This window comes from Palaemon carinicauda, chromosome 44 (genome assembly GCF_036898095.1).
Source record: "Palaemon carinicauda isolate YSFRI2023 chromosome 44, ASM3689809v2, whole genome shotgun sequence".
Lineage (NCBI taxonomy): Eukaryota > Metazoa > Arthropoda > Malacostraca > Decapoda > Palaemonidae > Palaemon > Palaemon carinicauda.
The window spans coordinates 49572701-49593100 of NC_090768.1; the positions used below are offsets into that span (position 1 = coordinate 49572701).

Below are 20400 nucleotides of genomic sequence, written 5' to 3' on the forward strand. Positions count from 1 at the left end.
GTCTCTTCTACCCTTACCAAGAGGAAAGTAGCCACAGGACAATTACAGTGCAGTAGTTAACCTTTGGGTGAAGAAGAATTGTTTGGTAATCTCAGTGTTGTCAGGTGAATGAGGACAGAGGAAAATCTGTAAAGAATAGGCCAGACTATTCGGTGTATATGTAGGCAAAGGGAAAGTGAACCGTAACTAGAGAGAAGGATCCAATGCAGTATGGTCTGGCCAGTCAAAGGACCACATAACTAGCGGTAGTATCTCAACGGGTGGCTGGTGCCCTGGCCAACCTACTACCTAGTAAAGATGATATAAATTTTTATATGATAAGAAATCTAACACCTTTGGCAAAGGCCTATTTGTTAGAATTTTATGATCATCTTTGGATCAAACATTTATTTCAAAAGGAATAGGAGCATCCAGTAGTAATAACCAATAGCGAAACCAGGAAAAGAGCCAAGTAACCCAAACCGTTATTGACCAGTTTTACTTACCAATTGTATTTGCAAAATACTGAAAAAAAATGATAAACTGTAAACTGAATTGGTGTTTATGTCCCAATAACTTTTTATCGGCCTCACAATTGGCTCACATCATGGACTCCTTCACACTTGGAAAATTATATACAGTATGTTGAGGTTTTGAACGAAAGTAGCCATATTGTTTTTTACTTTCAGGAGGCATTCAATACTGAAATCTGTACATAATGGTTTTTGAGGAAACATTTATAATTTTATTAGAAATTGTATTGATGGTAGAACATTCCAAACTCATATAGAGAATTTTTTTTCTGAATCTTACAACCTTGAATGTGGTGTACCTCAGGGTAGTGTTTTAAATGGTACTCTCTTTGCTTTGGCAATTAATGATATAGTTGTTCAAATGCCTCAGGGAGTGCAAAGTAGTCTTTACATGGACAACTTTGCAATATACAGTAATGCCTCACAAAATTAATTGGTTCCGTAGTGGCTTAGGTAACATGATTTTTTTTCGTCTTGTAAGGCACCTTTCACATGTAAATACCCTAATTCGTTCCAGGCCCTACAGAAACACCACATTAAATGATTATAAAAAGGATCACTCCTATACAATACTCAATGAATGAGAGTACTGTACAATTATCATTCAATGATATCAACAATTGACGTTATCAAAACAATTGAAGATAGGGCAAACGATAAGTTTGTCATTTATACCGATTTTAGAAGTGCCGTAGAAGCCTTAAAGGGTTACCCAAAAGAAGCAATTGGTATTGAAAATTAAAGAGCTTGACAGGTTCTGTTCCCTGGAGGTAAATATTGAAATATGTTGGATTCCTGCTGATATTGGAATTTTTGGTAATGAAAAGGCAGATGTTGCTGATAAATCATCGATGGATCTACCAAAACAAGAAATTAAACTACTGTACCCGTGAAAGATTATGTAATTCATAAAGCATTTCATAGAAGCAAAATGGCAAGCTCATTTGAATAATGAATCTGACAATAATAAATTAAAACATATGAAGCCATTTTTTTCAATATCAAACTTACCCGATGATCATATAGCTGCATCCCTGCTGCCCGACAGAAAAAACCTACGGGAGGAATACGCCAGCGATCGCTATACAGGTGGGGGTGTACATCAACAGCGCCATCTGTTAAGTAGGTACTCAAGTACTCGATGTCAACAAAGAACCAATTTTCCCTCTGTCGTGCCACAGGCAAGACCTACTAAATACGCCGTCTCTAACTGGATTTGTTTCCACAACGATTTGGTGAAGTACACTTTTCCAGTTTTGAGCTTTCGCTATGCAGGGGTTTTATCTTCATTTCAAAACTTGAACTCGTTTTGGATAGATTTAATTATGGTGACGAAGAGAGTATGGACTCTCTTTCACTTTTAAATGGCCGACCCTTCCCTTAGACGGAAGTGTTGGTGACGAAGAGAGTATGGACTCTCTTTCACTTTTAAATGGCCAACCCTTCCCTTAGACGGAAGTGTGTTTAGGTTTTTGGTAATTTTGCTTAACAAGTTATAGATCTATTTATTTTATATCTCTCCGCCTTTATAGGCCTCTTCGATTAACTTTCCATTTTTTATAAACTTATAAAAATTAATTTTAATGTTTGTTTTATATGAGACCTTTCCTAATAGTAGGCGGTCTTTACTTGGAACCGAAGTTAATTAACATTGAGCCCGTCATATCGTATTTACCTTTTAAGAATTTATTCCTTTTTAATTTTAAAGTTTTTGAAAGAATTTCTTTGATAGTCTCGTACTGTTTTCAAAGTTGAACTAACGTTTAGTTTAGTCTCCGCAGTTGTTGACGTTCAGAACGTTCAACATGCGCTCTATCGTTACGATAGAGAGAGAGTATTTCACGGTTTCACGTTGCAGTAAGAGTAAACCGATTCTAGCGTTTCGTTCATTCTTTCTTAGCTTAAATGGTTTAAATTCTAAATAAAGGCCCTTTTTATTTGGGAAACCTTTCAGTTTTTTCCTTTAGCAAATAATATGTTTTAACGATATTTAATTGGGCTCTTCTCTCAGGTTCTAAGTCAAGAGAGAAGAGAGAGAGAGATAGAGACGGAGGGAGAGAGAGGAGAATAAACGTTTCGTTCAAGCGGGTAACGTTGTTCTCGTTTTTTACTCTTCTCCCTAGTCGCTGTAGGGGAAGAAGGTAAAACGTTTCTAGAGTTTTATTCTTGTTCCCAGGCTTTATGCGGTGAGAGATTTTAAACGTAGTTTATTTGATCTAGTGTTTAGTCTCTTTTACAGCCACTGAATTCTTTATCTTTAATTATGTTTTTCTTTTGCATTGTAAATCTGTTTTCGCAATTACTACCTTTTAATGAAGGATAGGATTGCGTGTTTCAGGTAGAAATCACTTAAAGTTTCGAGTTCAGTGAAATAAGTGCAAACAGAAAATCAAAAGTGATAAAGTGATATGCGCAAAGTGTTACAGTGTTGCGTTCGAGGGTTCGTTTGTTCGTGCCAGTTGTTCACCTAGTCCGGGACCTCTTACAAGCTCCCAAGCCCAGGGGAGAAGTAATGTCGAACGACGTATGGGTTCCACAGGCCTTGATCGACGAACAGACGTTTCCCTCGGTGGTTTCGGGTGTATCTACACACGTTGCCGACGTGATCGCCCCACCCACACAAAGACGAGAGAGCCCATTTATTCCTCGTCTGCGGAAGAGGTTTCTCGCAGAAACCATGGACCAAATCTTGCATCTTTTTAAGTGCAAGTCGGTCCCTTCCGCGCAAGTCCAACGGCCTAGGTGTAGCCACTGGGTCAGTTCGGACTCGCTGCAGTCATCCGACGACTGCACACCTCCCAAGAGAGGCAAGGTGGTACCGCAACAGGCAGTAACTCCGTCTGTTGCCGCACCAGCTGTTTTAGACCCTCAGTCACAACGGACAGTGGCTCCGTGTGTTGCCGTCTTTTGTAGACCCTAGTGGTCCATGCTGCAGACTATGCAGTCTCAGCTTGCTTCCTTCATGCAGGAGTATCGTGCTGAGAAGGTTGACACTGCACCTGTTAACCTACAACCTGCCACGGTTGTGCGCTCAGCAGATACTGCGGCTGCCAGCTCCCACACTCCACCTGTGAGAGCTCCACCACCGATGCGCAGTCGACCCTGCCAGACGCATGTTCTTGCTGCACCCTCCGTTGACATGCGTGAGCTACCGCATCAGCAGTGGGAAGGTGCTGTCAAGCTGCCGTGTTTTGACGCAATGCGGCATGCTCCGCAACCCACGGCAGTCCCTCCCATGCACCAGCACTCCGCTTTTGTTGTTGCCAGCTCCCACACTCCGACTGCGGAGAAGGTTGACGATGCACCCGTTGGCCTACAGCCTGCCACGGTTGTGCGCCCAGCATGGCTGCCTGCTCCCACACTCTTGTTGTGAGAGCTCCTCCACCCATGCGCAGTCGACCCTGCCAGACGCATGCTGACTCCCACAGACACACGGAGCACTCCGTTGCCGTGCGTGAGCTACCACAAGCTGCCGTGTTTTGACACGGTGTGTCAGCCTCCGCAACACACTGTGGTTACCGCCACTCGCCCGCAGCTAACTAGTCAGTCAGGAGTTGAGGCTTCCCCACACAGCTTTGGTTGTTGCCAACTCACAGACTGTATAGCAGTTACATGACATTGCCTTCTGGTCTGCTACTAATACACCAGTGCTGTATGTCCTCACGCACCTGTTGTGGTTGACAGTTCAGTTTTTGACAGTTCACAGACTGTCAAGCAGTTACATAACGTTGCCTTCTGGTCTGCTGCTTATGCACCAGTGAAACCCTCACTGAGAATACCTAGCTTTTCTCAGACATGGTTCCTGTAGATGAGAAAGTGCTGTTCTCCCTCCTTCTGATATTCCCTTGAGGACTCTGTCATTTGGAGAGGAGCCTTAAGCTGCTTAGCCTCCTATGGACTTTAATTAAAGCATAACATGCTTCCAGGGAGGGTAAATGGTTCCGCTTCAGTCGCTAACCCCATCTGTTGCCACACCTGCTCCCATAGACCTTGGGCTTTGTTGCAAGACATGCAGTCCAAGCTTAGTCCTTGATAGAGGATTTTTTTTTACGGAGAAGAACCTTCTAGCCAACAACCCTCCTACTGGTTGGTTGTACGCCCTGTTGAAGCTGAGGTATCCTACTCACATCCGCCAGTTGAGATGGTTCCTCCACCGGTGCGACCCAGTGTGGGTTGCCAGTCGCACGTTGACGTTAAGCGACTCTCGGAGGTGGTTGTGGACGTTCAGTGTGTCACTAGGAAGACGTTCAACAACCAGCAGAGGTGACTTGTTGTGACGCAGTGCGGCAACCTCAGCAACCCGATAAGGGGTTGTCTGCACAACCCAGACAGTCTAGACAGTTTCGGGTTGTCGCTGTACTTCCTTGCGTCCCCATGGTTGACAGGTCACAGACTGTGCAGCAGTACCATGATCTTGTGTCCGGCTCCGTCACGCATCCACCAGTGCGACCGGATTCAGCGAGTCAGACGTTGCCCACTCCGTTGCCGTTTCCTCATCAGTTTTGGATGAGGAACCCTCTGATGAAGACATGGCTGAACAAGACGATCAACCCCCAGCCCTGCTATCCATCCAGAAGATGCTGAAGAAGGAACACGGCCCTGTCAGGCTGTGGATGAGTCTGGTTAGGACACTGTCATCCGTGGTTCAATTGGTGTCACTTGGAAGACTACACCTCCGTCCTCTTCGGTTTCATCTAGCTCTTCACTGGAAAAGGACAAGACGCTAGAAGCGGTCTCGATCCCGGTTTCCGGAAGATAAGTCTGGTCTGACTTGATGAAAGGACTTTATCAACCTTTGAAAGGGTCTTCCCCTGACTGTTCAGACTCCCAACCACGTTCTCTTCTCAGACGCATCGGACGTAGGCTGGGGTGCGACCTTAGGCGGTAGGGAATGCTCGGGATTATGGAACTCGAGTCAAAGGACAATGCATTTCAACTGCAAGAAGCTTCTGGCAGTACGTCTGACCTGGAAAAGCTTCAGGTCTCTCCTTCAAGGCTAAGTAGTGGAGGTGAACACGGTCAACTCCCTGCTTTGATGTACATCTCCTAGCAAGGAGGGACCTACTCTCTGACATGGTACGAGTTCGCAAGGGACCTCCTCTCCTGTTCAACAGGTCTAGACTTTTCACTAGTTACAAGTTTCATCCAAGGCAACTTGAATGTCTTAGCAGATTGTCTCAGTAGGAAGGGACAATAATTCCAACATATTGGACCCTCCACAAGGATGTATGCAAGAGACTTTGGGTCACCTGGGGCCAACCAACCATAGATCTCTTCGCAACCTCGATGTCCAAGAGGCTCTCAATACTTTGCTCACCTATCCCGGACCCAGCAGTAGTTCTTATAGATGCCTTTCTACTAGATTGGTCTCATCTAGATCTTATGCATTCCCTCCGTTCTAGATTGTCAACAAGGTACTGCAGAAGTTCGCCTCTCACGAAGGGACAAAGTTGACTCTAGTTGCTTCCCTCTGGCCCGCGAGAGAATAACTTACCGAGGTACTTCGATGGCTAGTAGACGTTCCCAGAACTCTTCCCCTAAGGGTGGACCTGCTACGTCTGCCACGCGTAAAGAAGGTACTCCAAGGCCTCCACGCTCTTCGTCTCACTGCCTTCAGAGTATCGAAAGACTCTCGAGAACTAGAGGTTTTTCGAAGGAGGCAACCAGAGCGATTGCTAGAGCAAGGAGAACATCCACCCTTAGAATCTACCAATCGAAGTGGGAAATCTTCCGAAACTGGTGCAAGTCAGTATCCGTATCCTCGACCAGTACCTCTGTAACTCAAATAGCTGACTTCCTCTTATATCTGAGGAAAGAGCGATCTCTTTCAGCTCCCACTATCAAGGGTTACAGAAGCATGTTGGCATCAGTCTTCCGTCACAGAGGCTTAGATCTTTCCAACAATAAAGATCTACAGGACCTCCTTAAGTCTTTTGAGACCACGAAGGAGCGTCGTTTGGTTACACCTGGTTGGAATTTAGACGTGGTTCTAAGATTCCTTATGTCAGACAGGTTCGAACCACTTCAATCAGCCTACCTGAAAGATCTCACCTTTAAGACTTTTCCTGATATGCTTAACCACAGCTAAAAGAGTCAGTGAGATTCATGCCTTCAGCAAGAACATCGGATTCTCATCCGAAACGGCTACATGTTCTACATCTTGGTTTTTTAGCCAAACACGAGCTGCCTTCTCGGCCTTGACCAATATCGTTCGATATTCCAAACTTATCGTATGGTTGGAAATGAACTAGAAAGAGTATTATGTCCTGTAAGAGCTCTTAAGTTCTATTTTAAAACCTTTACGAGGCCCGTCTGAAGCTTTATGGTGTTCAGTTAAGAATCCATCTTTGCCTATGTCAGAGAATTCTTTATCCTATTTTTATCAGACTGTTAATACGAGAAGCTCATTCCCTTCTGAATGAGGAAGACCAAGCTTGGCTGAAGGTAAGGACACACGAAGTTAGAGCTGTCACAACTTCTGTGGCCTTTAAACAAAATAGATCTTTGCAAAATATATTCGACGCAACCTATTGGGAAAGCAAATCAGTGTTCGCGTCTTTTATCTTAAGAATGTCCAGTCTCTTTACGAGAACTGCTACACTCTGGGACCATTCGTAGCAACGAGTGCAGTAGTGGTGGGGGCTCCACCACTACAATTCCCTAATTCCAGAACCTTTTTAATCTTTCTCTTGAAATATTTTTGGGTTGTCCGGAAGGCTAAGAAGCCTTTCGCATCCTACTTGATTTGGCGGGTGGTCAAAATCATTTCTTGAGAAGCGCCTAGATTAGAGGTTTTGATGAGGACCTTTAGTATGGGTTGCAACCCTTCATACTTCAGCTCCTAGGAGTCGCTCAGCATCCTATGAGGATCGCGAGGCTCAGTAAGGAAGACGTACTTAAAAAGGCAGAGTAATTGTTCAAGTCGTCTTCCTTACCAGGTACTTATTTATTTTATGCTTGTTATTTTGAATAACTGCTAAAATGAAATACGGAATACTTAGCTCATAATGTCAACTTGTAATGCTGGTCTCTACCCACCCCCCTGGGTGTGAATCAGCTATATGATCATCGGGTAAGTTTGATATTGAAAAATGTTATTTTCCTTAGTAAAATAAATTTTTGAATATACTTACCCGATGATCATAAATTAAAGGACCCACCCTTCCTCCCCAATAGAGAACCAGTGGGACAGAGGAGAAAATTGGTTCTTTGTTGACATCGAGTACTTGAGTACTTATTTGACAGATGGCGCTGTTGATGTACACCCCCACCTGTATAGCGATCGCTGGCGTATTCCTCCCGTAGGTTTTTTCTGTCGGGCAGCAGGGATGCAGCTATATGATCATCGGGTAAGTATATTCAAAAATTTATTTTACTAAGGAAAATAACATGTTTCTATAGGAATTATCAAGACATATAGAAAGGAGGACTGAAATGAATTTTAGCAATGTTACGTATAGGTCGTACAGAATTGATGCATGATTTTTTAATATCCACACTTCATGAAGCAATTCATGAAGTTTGAGTGTGACACTTTTTTAGCCATACAACATATTTTTGGTAATTATAAAGTTTTGAATAGACATATTTTTGTTTTGGCAATAAAAGTTATTTGGACATTTTATCATACTCCAATAATCTTTATTTTTAAGAAACAGGTTTTATAAACAAGATTTAAATTTATTTATCACAGATTTTTATATAAGAATTAAATTCTATATATTTATATTTCATTTAGCTTTAAAATATTTTTACCTCCCGATATTAATTGGGCCATCTGCAAGAGTTGGGTTTGACATATTTGACAGGTTAATCTCTTCCCTTTTAATAATAATAATCTCTGATACAAAATATCAGAAATTAAACAGGTGTCATACTACTTAGCACAAATATTATCGAAGGCACGAAGGCATTTTACTGGTTGAATGCCCCGGTCTTGGGATCTTGATCATGCTTTTAAATGTCTTAGTGAGGATGGCAGCTGTATTTACTTCAGAAAATGGTCTTCAGCAAACTTTTCAATTCATCTTATCATTTCAGTTCTGTGGCTTTATGTTCCTGTCACAGTACCAGAAAACATTAAGCATTTAGTATTTGTCACTCCTTATAGAACCTGATTTATGTTGGTTTGGGGTCATTTTTTGTGTAGCTTAAAGATTGTTTTTTTTTTTTTCTTTAAGAAACAATTAGTGCACGTGTAATAATAAAAAACTTGTGTTATTAGTATTAAATTTCTTATATTGATAGAGTTCCAGGGGATGTTGAAGAAGGAGAGGTCTAACTGGTGAGGGACCTATGGTCGTGTTTCTTACACGCCCCAGTTACTATACCGACACTCATTAGAGTGAGCGAGCTGGGTTTATTCCTAGCATTCCATGCATCTTTTTTCTCTGGTATATTTAGCAGTATTTATGCCTTAGAAATGGTGCTATAAGGAGCATTTCACTGGGCGACACAGGTTCCTCGCCCAGAAATAGATTTTTCCTTCGTCAAAATCCCTTTATTCTGGTCTGCTTCTTGACATTTCAGATTGGATTTTATTGGTGACTGATGAGCTATTGACTCTATATTATGAATAGTGTAGTTCATCCACATTCCAGTGACCAATGGAAATACACTGAAGTTACTCACCTGGAGATTAAAGACTACATAAATAAGATGATATGCCTGTTAGGAAATGTGAAAATTTTTTTTAACATATACTGTATTCTATTTAGAAATAAGAAATACTTCTTTCAGGGTCGCTATGGTGAAGTTTGGTGTGGTATTTGGCAGGGAGAAACTGTTGCTGTCAAAATCTTTTTCTCGCGTGATGAGGCTTCGTGGGCGAGAGAAACGGAAATATACAGGCGAGTTTTTTCTACATGTTTCTATAACTTCAGTTTCTGAGGTGGTAATTGTCTTATTTATTGTGTTGGTAAAATTATCAGGAAAACACAGCAATTATTCAATAAAGAGTAATTTCTTAATAATCTGATAAAAGGTAGTGCATACAGCATATATTTATATTCATAGGTCTGACTTTGGTTTATACCCAACAAATTAATGACCTGCAGACTTTATCTAAATATGTGAAGTTTGCTATGAATCATGTGATTTTATTAAATTTGCCAAGTTATAGATCTAAGAATTATTTGAAAAATTGAAAATTCACAATATTGTTGATATGCCTTCATCAACTCTAAAAATAATTTCATTATCTAAATTCCGTTTTTATTACTCCTTGACTTATATACACATCAAACATACTTAAAGTACGCACGTTGCTATAAAAGAAAAAGAATTACAATAAGATGAAATCAGAGATGATGATACTTTATCTCGTTCCCAGCTTTAAGCCTTAAGAAAGTTATACATTTTATTTGGATGTTTTTTATACTATTTGATACTTGATATTGATACTCATTTTTTTATCTGGAGACATGTATAGATGATTGTAAAGTAATCCATTTTATTTTATGAGAAGCCCATAACCTAATATGATTGTTTAAGCTGCTGGTTTGAAGTAAAACCTTTCATTAATATATTTAATTTTGGTCTTATTTGCAGCACTGTTCTACTTCGGCATGAAAACATTTTAGGCTTCTATGGATCGGATATGACATCCCGTGGGTCGTGCACTCAATTGTGGTTGGTCACCCACTACCATCCTCGAGGATCATTGTATGACTTCCTTAATAATCAGACTCTTGATCATTCATCTCTGATGTTAATGGCACTCTCGACTGTTAATGGGATACTTCATTTACACACCGAAATATTTGGAACACAAGGAAAACCTGCCATTGCTCATAGAGATATAAAATCAAAGAATATTCTTGTAAAGGTATTTTAATGATAGTAACTTTTTAAATATTGATAAAATGAAATTGGGTCTATAAGTACAGCACTGTATATACTTGTGTAACATGTGATCTCGCCTATTATGTGACCGCCAATTTTCACCCCCCAAAAATGATTTTATCGTGTATCTCGTGTATGATGAGCGTTTCTTTTTTGAGAGGGGAAGTTAGGCTCTCTTATGCTAAATTTCTGTATCCCCAAAATTGCCAACAATTCTAATTACGATATATGGTCACTTCTACCTTAGCTAGGCTAACTGCATAATGATGATATCACTATTATTACTGGTATTTGTAATATTATTACCAGTACAATATTGTTATTATTAGTAGTTGTAGTATTTAAATAATAAAAAGGGAAATACTGATAATGTCACAAAGCCAAACTGCTGTAAACAAACTGAAGTTACTGAATGAAAAAAAGCTGTTATTGATAACAGCTGAAATGGCTGACAGCCGTTTCTCACATTTTAACCTTTGTACGAGAGAAAACAGCCCTAATTTATTATTTCACATTATATACAGTCACCACAGAGAAACTTCCAACAGAACTAACAGAAAAAATCAATAATTTTCTAACCTATGTTAAGAAAAATTGCAAAACTTATAACTATAAATTATTGTGCATCAGCAACATGGACGAAACCACCCTCACTTTGATATGCCGTCAAGCTCTACCATAAATAAAATAAATGTTTAATAAATGTGTATGTACTTTTGTATGCTAAAATTAGAATAATAGATCCAGTAATAATTGTTCCTATCACGTAAATAAAAATCCTTATAGCCAAACCCCACCATACCAACTGAACGAACCATAAAAACAAAGATGGTAGTCTCTATCGGAATATAAACATTTACTATGTGTTTAATTATGCAATTATTAAATGTGAATAAGATATTACTAACATTATTAGCTTGGTCAATGTCATAGCCTTAGCTAGAAGTACTTACGATATTTTCATATCTCGTGTATGATGGGACCACCTTAATATGGGGCTAACAAGTCTTAAAGGTCACATGTTACGTGAGTATATACGGTATATGCTTCATCACTTTTTGTATGGTTTAATGTTGATGTGATTTCTTGTTTCTATTGCCAGATCAGTAATAAGTCATATACTTTAAGCCCATTCCTTTACCCAAGTGTGTCAAAAAGGTTTTTATTTTGATAACCCTTACCCATTCCTGTCAAAAAGGGTTTTATTTTGATGACCCTCACCTTTAGGTCACATTGCTTTATATTTAGGAAGTGTGAGCTTTTCAATTTTTTAAACAATTTCCTTTTCCTCTTAATACCATTTACCCTCTCCTCCTGGAATCACCAGACACCTGTTCTCTAGTCAGACTCTACGTTTGATGTTGCAGGAACTCGCCCCCACCTCTGGGTTATCACAATATCTACATTGATGAAGACCATGCAACTTATTTTACAATGTTGTTATTAATGTTCTCACAGATAATTTAGATATTTCATTTGGTAATTTTGGTCACTTTTTTACCAGAATCACTTGTGTTTCTGTAGCTTTCCTGGTATTAATTTTTATCATTTTCAGCATAATAGCTGATTTTGCCCTTGACATCCTTTCTCATATTCACTGTGTAGGTGCTATGTCAGAATAGAAATTTAGTAGGCTTAGAAATTTATTAGAAGAATGTTTTTTTCTTGCAGATAACTGGATCATCATTATCATCATCATCATCATCATATTATTATTATTATTATTATTATTACTATTAGTTAAGCTTTTTCAATATTTAACTTAGCTGGTGATTATAATAGCTGCAACTCTGTTGCTCGACAGAAAAAAACTACGTAAAAATTCGCCAGCGATCGCTACACAGGTAGGGGGTGTACTCAACAGCGCCATCTGTCGTTCAGATACCCATTACTCATTGTAAACAAAGAACTCAATTTTCTCTCTGTCGGGCTACCGGCAAGACCTACTAATTCGCTGTTGCTAACTGGATTTGTTTTCACAACTATTTGGTGAAGTACACTATTCTAGTTTTGAGCTTTCGCTATGCAGGTGTTTTATCTTCATCTTAAAACTTGAACTCGTTTTGGATAGATTTAATTATGGTGACAGAGTATGGACTTTCTTTCACTTTTAAATGGCCGACCCTTCCCTTAGACGGAAGTGTGTTTAGGCTTTTAGTAATTATCTTATCACGTTATAGATTTTCCTATATATATTTTATATCTCTCCGCCTTTATTAGGCCTCTTCGATTAACTTTCCATTTTTTATAAACATATAAAAATAAATTTTAATGCTTTGTTTATATAGAACTTTCCTGAGAGTAGGCGGTCCTAACTTGGAAACCGAAGTTAATCAACGTTGAGCCCTTTATATCGTCTTTAGCTTTTAAAGAGCTAAGGATTTAAAACTTTTTAAATGTAATTTTTTATGAAAGAATTTCTTTGATAGTCTTCGTACTGTTTTCAAAGATGAACTAACGTTTAGTTTTTTATGCTACGCAGTTGTTGACGTTCAGGACGTTCAACATGCGCTCTATCGTTACGATAGAGAGAGAGTGTATCACGGTTTCACTTTGCAGTAAGAGTAAATCGATTCTGACGTTTTGTTCATTCTTTCTTAGCTTAAATGTTTTAAATTCTAATTTAAAGGAACTTTTTATTTGAAAAACCTTTCAGTTTTTTCCTTTAGTCAAATAACATGTTTTTTTGACGATATATAATTGGGCTCTTCTCTTAGGTGCGAAATCAAGAGAGAAAGAGAGAGAGAGATAGAGACGGAGGGAGAGAGAGAAGAGAAAACGTTCTGTTCAAGCGGGTAACGTTGTTCTCGTGTTACTCACGTCCCTAGTCGCTGTACGGGGAGGAAGGATAAAACGTTTTTAGGTTTTTATTCTCGTCCCCAGGCTATGTGCGGTGAGAGATTGAAAACGTAGTTATATGAACTAGTGTTTAGTCTCTTTCCCAGCCACTGATTTTTCATTTTATCTTAAAATATGTTTTCTGTTTTTTGCTGGTATTATGAGCTTGCATTATACGACTAATTTCGCAATTACTACCTTTTAATGAAGGGTAGAATTGCGTGTTTCAGGTAGAAATAAGTGCAAAAAAGAAAATCGAAGTGATAAAGTGATATGCGCAAAGTGTTACAGTGTTGCGTCCGAGGCGCAAAGTGTTACAGTGTTGCGTCCGAGGGTTCGTCTGTTCGTGCCTGTCGTTCACCTAGTCCGGGACCTCTTACAAGCTCCCAAGCCCAGGGGAGAAGTAATGTCAAACGACTTATGGGTTCGAGAGGCCTTGACCAACGAACAGACGTTTTCCCTCTATGGTATCGGGTGTATCTTACCAAGATCTCCCCTACCATAAGACGAGAGAGACGTTGTTTCTCCTCGCCATCCGTAGGCTTTTCGCATAAGAAACCTGTCACAAGGTTTCGGAGCCCTTAAGCGAAAGTCAGTCTTTTCAGGACAGGTCCAGCGTCCTGGTTACAGCCATTAGGACAGCTCTGACCCTATGCAGTCATCGGATAACTGCTCGCCGCCTAACAAAAGCGTAACACAGACTCCGAGTCTTTTTTTTGTAGGCAAAGTGTTGCGGTCACAGACGTTACCCTCGTCTATTACCACAACCATTTCCGTTGATCCTTAAGGGGTTGTATGGCAAAACATGCAGTATATGCTTGCCTCCCTTATGGAAGACTATTCTTCCGATTAGTCCGTTGAGTGTAGCCGTTTATCTCATCGATATCCTGGCTTTCAGCCAACCTAACGTTCCTTTGTGCTTACTGTTGACGTTGGCGTAGCTTAGTCACGTCAGTCAGGTTGTTTAGAACCACACTCGATGCGGTCTCGTGTGGTCTTTCAGCCGCATTTGGACGTTAGGCCACTGGCTGATGCTCCTGTTGACGTTCAAGACGTTCACTAACAATCGGAGTTGACTTGTTTTGACGCTGTGCGTCAACCTCCGCATTCTAGAGTTGTTTTGACTGCTCAGTCTAGGCAGTCAAAGCAGTCTCGAGTGGACGCTGTGTGTCCTCACGCACCTGTTGTGGTTGACAGTTCAGTTGTTGACAGTTCACAGACTGTCAAGCAGTTACATGACGTTGCGTTCTGGTCCGCTACTAATGCACCAGTGAGTGTGGACTCTGCTTGTGAAGCATTGCCACCACGGTAGGTCTCTCCCTTGCTTGAGACTCAGCTTTTATCGGACAAGGTTCCTGTAGATGAGGAAGTTGCTGTTCTCCCTCCTACTGATATTCCCTTGAGGACTCTGTCAGATGGAGAGGAGCCTAAAGCTGCTTAGCCTCCTATGGACTTTAATTAAATCATGATGATTTTTTTAAGGATCTTCGTCCGGATCTTTTTGTAACTGCTGCTCCTCGTTCGCCTAAACGTCAGAGCTTACACTAGGCCTAGCTACTTCGAAGCCGTTGTTTTTAAGCTAGTGCTCTCTCGCTCTCCTAGAGAGCGTTACGTTGGCTAGGCGACTGGTTTTTCACCAGGAGGAGTTTGGGGGATACAGCCTTTGCTTTCCCTTCTTTTAAACTGGTTTATAGAGCGAGAGTCTGATATGACACGAGAGAAGTTCTCGGCTTGGGAGTTCATGCCTCTGCCCAGATAGACTTCTCAATTCTGGTAGACTCTCCCTGGCGCCTAGCCAGGAGACGCTCCAAGTTATTTACAGGTCAACTTCACAGCTGTTGTCGAGCCTTTGAAGTTTTGCTGTACTATTATGTCACGCATAACAAGGCTTTCAGGGATGGTAAACGGTTCCGCCTCAGTCGCTAACCCCGTCTGTTGCCACACCTGCTCCCGTAGACCCTAAATGGGCTTTGCTGCAAGACATGCAGTCCAAGCTTGCGTCCTTGATAGAGGACTTAAATGCGGAGAAGAACCTTCTGGCCAACAACCTTCCAACCGGTCGGTTGTGCGCCCTGTTGACGCTGAGGTAACCTACTCGCGTCTGCCAGTTGAGGTGGTTACTCCACCGATGCGACCCAGTGTGGGTTGCCAGCCGCACGTTGACATTAAGCGACGCTCGGAGGTGGTTTTTGACGTTCAGGACGTTCAACAACCAGCAGAGGTGACTTGTTTTGACGCAGTGCGTCAACCTCAGCAACCCGGTAGGGTGTTGACTGCACAACCCAGACGGTCTAGACAGTCTCGGGTTGACGCTGTGCTTCCTCGCGCACCCATGGTTGTTGACAGTTCACAGACTGTGCAGCAGTTCCATGATATTGCGTCCGGCTCCGTCACGCATCCACCAGTGCGACCGGATTCAGCGAGCCAGACGTTGCCCACTCCGTTGCCGTTTCCTCATCAGTTTCGGATGAGGAACCCTCTGATGAGGAGCTTGCTGAACAACAAGACGATCAGCCCCCAGCCCTGCTATCCATCCAGAAGATGCTGAAGAAGGAACGCTGCTCAGTCAGGCTGTGGATGAGTCTGGTAGGGACACTGTCATCCGTGGATCAATTTGTGTCACTAGGAAGACTACACCTCCGTCCTCTTCAATACCATCTAGCTTTTCACTGGGAAAAGGACAAGACGCTAGAAGCGGTCTCGATCCCGGTTTCCGAAAAGATAAAGTCTTGTCTGACTTGGTGAAAGGACAATATCAACCTAAGAGAGGGTCTTCCCCTGGCTGTTCAGACTCCCAACTACGTTCTCTTCTCGGACGCATCGGACGTAGGCTGGGGTGCGACATTAGACGGTCGGGAATGCTCGGGGATATGGAACTCGAGTCAAAGGACAATGCATTTCAACTGCAAGGAGCTACTGGCAGTATGTCTGGCCTGGAAAAGCTTCAGGTCTCTCCTTCAAGGCAAAGTGGTGGAGGTGAACTCAGACAACACCACGGCTTTGGCGTACATCTCCAAGCAAGGAGGGACCTACTCTCTGACGTTGTACGAGATCGCAAGGGACCTCACCTGGTCAAAAGGTCTAAACATATCACTAGTAACGAGGTTCATCCAAGGCAACTTGAATGTCATGGCAGATTGTCTCAGTCGGAAGGGACAAATATCCAACAGAATGGACCCTCCACAAGGATGTATGCAAGAGACTTTGGGCCACCTGGGGCCAGCCAACCATAGATCTCTTCGCAACCTCGATGACCAAGAGGCTCCCAATAGTTTGCTCACCTATCCCGGACCCAGCAGTAGTTCATATAGATGCCTTTCTACTAGATTGGTCACATCTAGATCTATATGCATTCCCTCCGTTCAAGATTGTCAACAAGGTACTGCAGAAGTTCGCCTCTCACGAAGGGACAAGGTTGACGCTAGTTGCTCCCCTCTGGCCCGCGAGAGAATGGTTCACCGAGGTACTTCGATGGCTAGTAGACGTTCCCAGAACACTTCCCCTAAGGGTGGACCTTCTATGTCAGCCACACGTAAAGAAGGTACACCAAGGCCTCCACGCTCTTCGTCTGACTGCCTTCAGACTATCGAAAGACTCTCGAGAGCTAGAGGCTTTTCGAAGGAGGCAGCCAGAGCGATTGCTAGAGCAAGGAGAACATCCACCCTTAGAGTCTACCAATCGAAGTGGGAAATCTTCCGAAACTGGTGCAAGTCAGTATCCGTATCCTCGACCAGTACCTCTGTAACTCAAATAGCTGACTTCCTCTTATATCTGAGGAAAGAACGATCTCTTTCAGCTCCCACTATCAAGGGTTACAGAAGCATGTTGGCATCAGTCTTCCGTCACAGAGGCTTAGATCTTTCCAACAATAAAGATCTATAGGACCTCCTTAAGTCTTTTGAGACCACGAAGGAGCGTCGTTTGGTTACACCTGGTTGGAATTTAGACGTGGTACTAAGATTCCTTATGTCAGACAGGTTCGAGCCGCTACAATCAGCCTCCCTGAAAGATCTCACCTTAAAGACTCTTTTCCTGGTATGCTTAGCCACAGCTAAAAGAGTCAGTGAGATTCATGCCTTCAGCAAGAACATCGGATTCTCATCTGAAACGGCTACTTGTTCTCTACAACTTGGTTTTCTAGCCAAAAACGAGCTGCCTTCTCGACCTTGGCCAAAATCGTTCGATATTCCAAGCTTATCGTATGGTTGGAAAGGAACTAGAAAGAGTCTTATGCCCTGTAAGAGCTCTAAAGTTCTATTTAAAACGAACTAAACCTTTACGAGGCCCGTCTGAAGCTTTATGGTGTTCAGTTAAGAAACCATCTTTGCCTATGTCAAAGAATGCTTTATCCTAGTTTATCAGACTGTTAATACGAGAAGCTCATTCCCATCTGAATGAGGAAGACCAAGCTTTGCTGAAGGTAAGGACACACGAAGTTAGAGCTGTCGCAACTTCCGTGGCCTTTAAACAAAATAGATCTCTGCGAAGTATAATCGACGCAACTTATTGTAAAAGCAAGTCAGTGTTCGCGTCTTTTTATCTTAAGGATGTCGTCTCTTTACGAGAACTGCTACACTCTGGGACCATTCGTAGCAACGAGTGCAGTAGTGGGTGAGGGCTCAACCACTACAATTCCCTAATTCCATAACCTTTTTAATCTTTCTCTTGAAATGTTTTTATTGTTGTTTTTGGGTTGTCCGGAAGGCTAAGAAGCCTTTCGCATCCTACTTGATTTGGCGGATGGTCAAAGTCATTTCTTGAGAAGCGCCTAGATTAGAGGTTTTGATGAGGTCCTGTTGTATGGGTTGCAACCCTTGATACTTCAGCTCCTAGGGGTCGCTCAGCATCCTAAGAGGATCGCGAGGCTCCGTAAGGAAGACGTACTTAAAAAGGCAGAGTAATTGTTCAAGTCGACTTCCTTACCAGGTACCTATTTATTTTGTTTAGTTATTTTGATAACTTCTAAAATGAAATAAAAATTCTTAGCTCATATGATGTAAACATATTTTGCTGGTCTCTACCCACCCCCCTGGGTGTGAATCAGCTATTATAATCACCGGCTAAGTTAAATATTGAAAAATGTTATTTTGATAATAAAATAAATTTTTGAATATACTTACCCGTTGATTATAAATTAAAGGACCCTCCCTTCCTCCCCAATAGAGACACAGTGGACCGAGGAGAAAATTGAGTTCTTTGTTTACAATGAGTAATGGGTATCTGAACAACAGATGGCGCTGTTGAGTACACCCCCTACCTGTGTAACGATCGCTGGCGAATTTTTACGTAGAGTTTTTCTGTCGAGCAACAGAGTTGCAGCTATTATAATCACCGGGTAAGTATATTCAAAAATTTATTTTATTATCAAAATAACATATTACCCTAGTTGGAGAAGCAAGATGCTATAAGCTCAATGGCTACAACAGGGAAATATAGCCCAGTGAGGAAAGGAAACAAGGAAATAAACTATAAGAGATGTAATAGACAACCTAAATAAAGTATTTTAAGAAGAGTAACAACATTAAATTAGATAATTCATATCTAAAATATAATTACAGTCCAGTAATTAACCTCTGAGAGACTTGTAAGAAACAAAGAACAGACAATTAATGAAGAATGGTGTGATATTAAGAACATATATCAGTCAGTTGGTAGTGAAGTCTTGGGACACGCAGTTACAAGGAGAAAGCCATGGATATCAAACGATACTTGGAATACTAAAAAAGGGAGACAAAGACAGAACTTGATTGTTCAAAGTTTTTGAGGAAGTAATGAAAATTACAAGGTTGAGCATGCTAACTATTCAAGTATTGATAGTGAGGTCCAAAGAAAAGCCAGGAATGACTGGAGAGAATATTTAGACAGTAAAGCAGATGAGGCTGACAAAGCTATGAATTCGGGAACTGGCTATGGTGCAAGAATTGCTCATAGAATTATTAATGAAATCTAGACTGGAGCAAAGCCACCCGTTGAGATACTACCGCTAGAGAGTTATGGGGTCTTTTGACTGGCCAGACAGTACTACATTGGATCCTCCTCTCTGGTTACGGTTCATTTTCCCTTTGCCTACATACACACTGAATAGTCTGGCATATTCTTTACATATTCTCCTCTATCCTCATACACCTGACAACACAGATTACCAAACAATTCTTCATCACCCAAGGGGTTACTGCACTGTACTTGTTCAGTGCCACTTTCCTCTTGGTAAGGGTAGAAGAGACTCTTTAGCTATGGTAAGCAGCTCTTCTAGGAGAAGGACACTCCAAAATCAAACCACTGTTCTCTAGTCTTGGGTAGTGCCATAGCCTCTGTACCATGGCCTTTCACTGTCTTGGGTTAGAGTTCTCTTGCTTGAGGGTACACTCGAGCACACTCTCCTATCTTATTTCTCTTCCTCTTGTTTTGTTAAAGTTTTTATAGTTTATATAGGAGTTATTTATTGTTGTTACTCTTCTTAGAATATTTTATTTTCCTTTTTTCCTTTCCGCACTGAGCTATTTTCCCTGTTGGAGCCCCTGGGCTTATAGCATACTGCTTTTCCAACTAGGGTTGTAGCTTAGTAAGTAATAATAATAATAATAATAATAAAGAAGAAGAATCATATACCCATCAAAAAGAGAGATGGATCTGTTTTAGCAACAGAAGATGAAGAAAGACAATGTTAGATGGAACACTTTAGTGAGGTTATGAATATGAGATATGAAGGGAATAATTTGATAAACCTGAAGCTGATTAAGACCTTGATGTGCCCATGTATGAATTCAGTGTGTATGAAGTCGAAGCTATCCTAAAAAAACTAAAGAGATGGAAAGCCCTTGGATACGATGGAATAACTGCCGAGGGAATAACTGCCGAGATGATACGGGCTGAAAATGAAGTGACTCCCAGACTACTTACAAGATTATTTTGAAGAATGTGGTATGAAGAGGCAAAACCTGATTAATGAATAGGAGTTAGGAGTGTTAGTGAAAATAGAAAAACAAAAGAGACCTGACTAATTGCAATAATTACAGAGGCATAACACTTATGTCAGTTGTTATGAAAATATATAGTATGACTATTCTAAAGAGACTGGAGAGAAAGATTGATGAAAAGCTGAGAGATGAACAAGCAGGGTTTAGAAAAGGTAGAAGTTGCACAGACCAAATTTTCATTTTGCAGGAGTATGCCCATAAGTCATTGGGTGTTTTTACTTTTAGTCATG

The 20400-nt window shown here is 41.3% G+C and overlaps 1 protein-coding gene across 2 annotated transcripts in view; it reads left to right on the top strand.

Moving 5' to 3' along the window:
• Positions 1-20400, top strand: part of sax (saxophone) — a 96490-nt gene that overhangs the window by 46252 nt on the left and 29838 nt on the right. For both annotated transcript variants that reach the window (XM_068366702.1, XM_068366703.1), the window contains exons 7-8: positions 9252-9361; positions 10062-10338. In XM_068366702.1, the coding sequence (XP_068222803.1) occupies positions 9252-9361; positions 10062-10338 (387 nt within the window). The remainder of the gene's footprint in view (positions 1-9251; positions 9362-10061; positions 10339-20400) is intronic.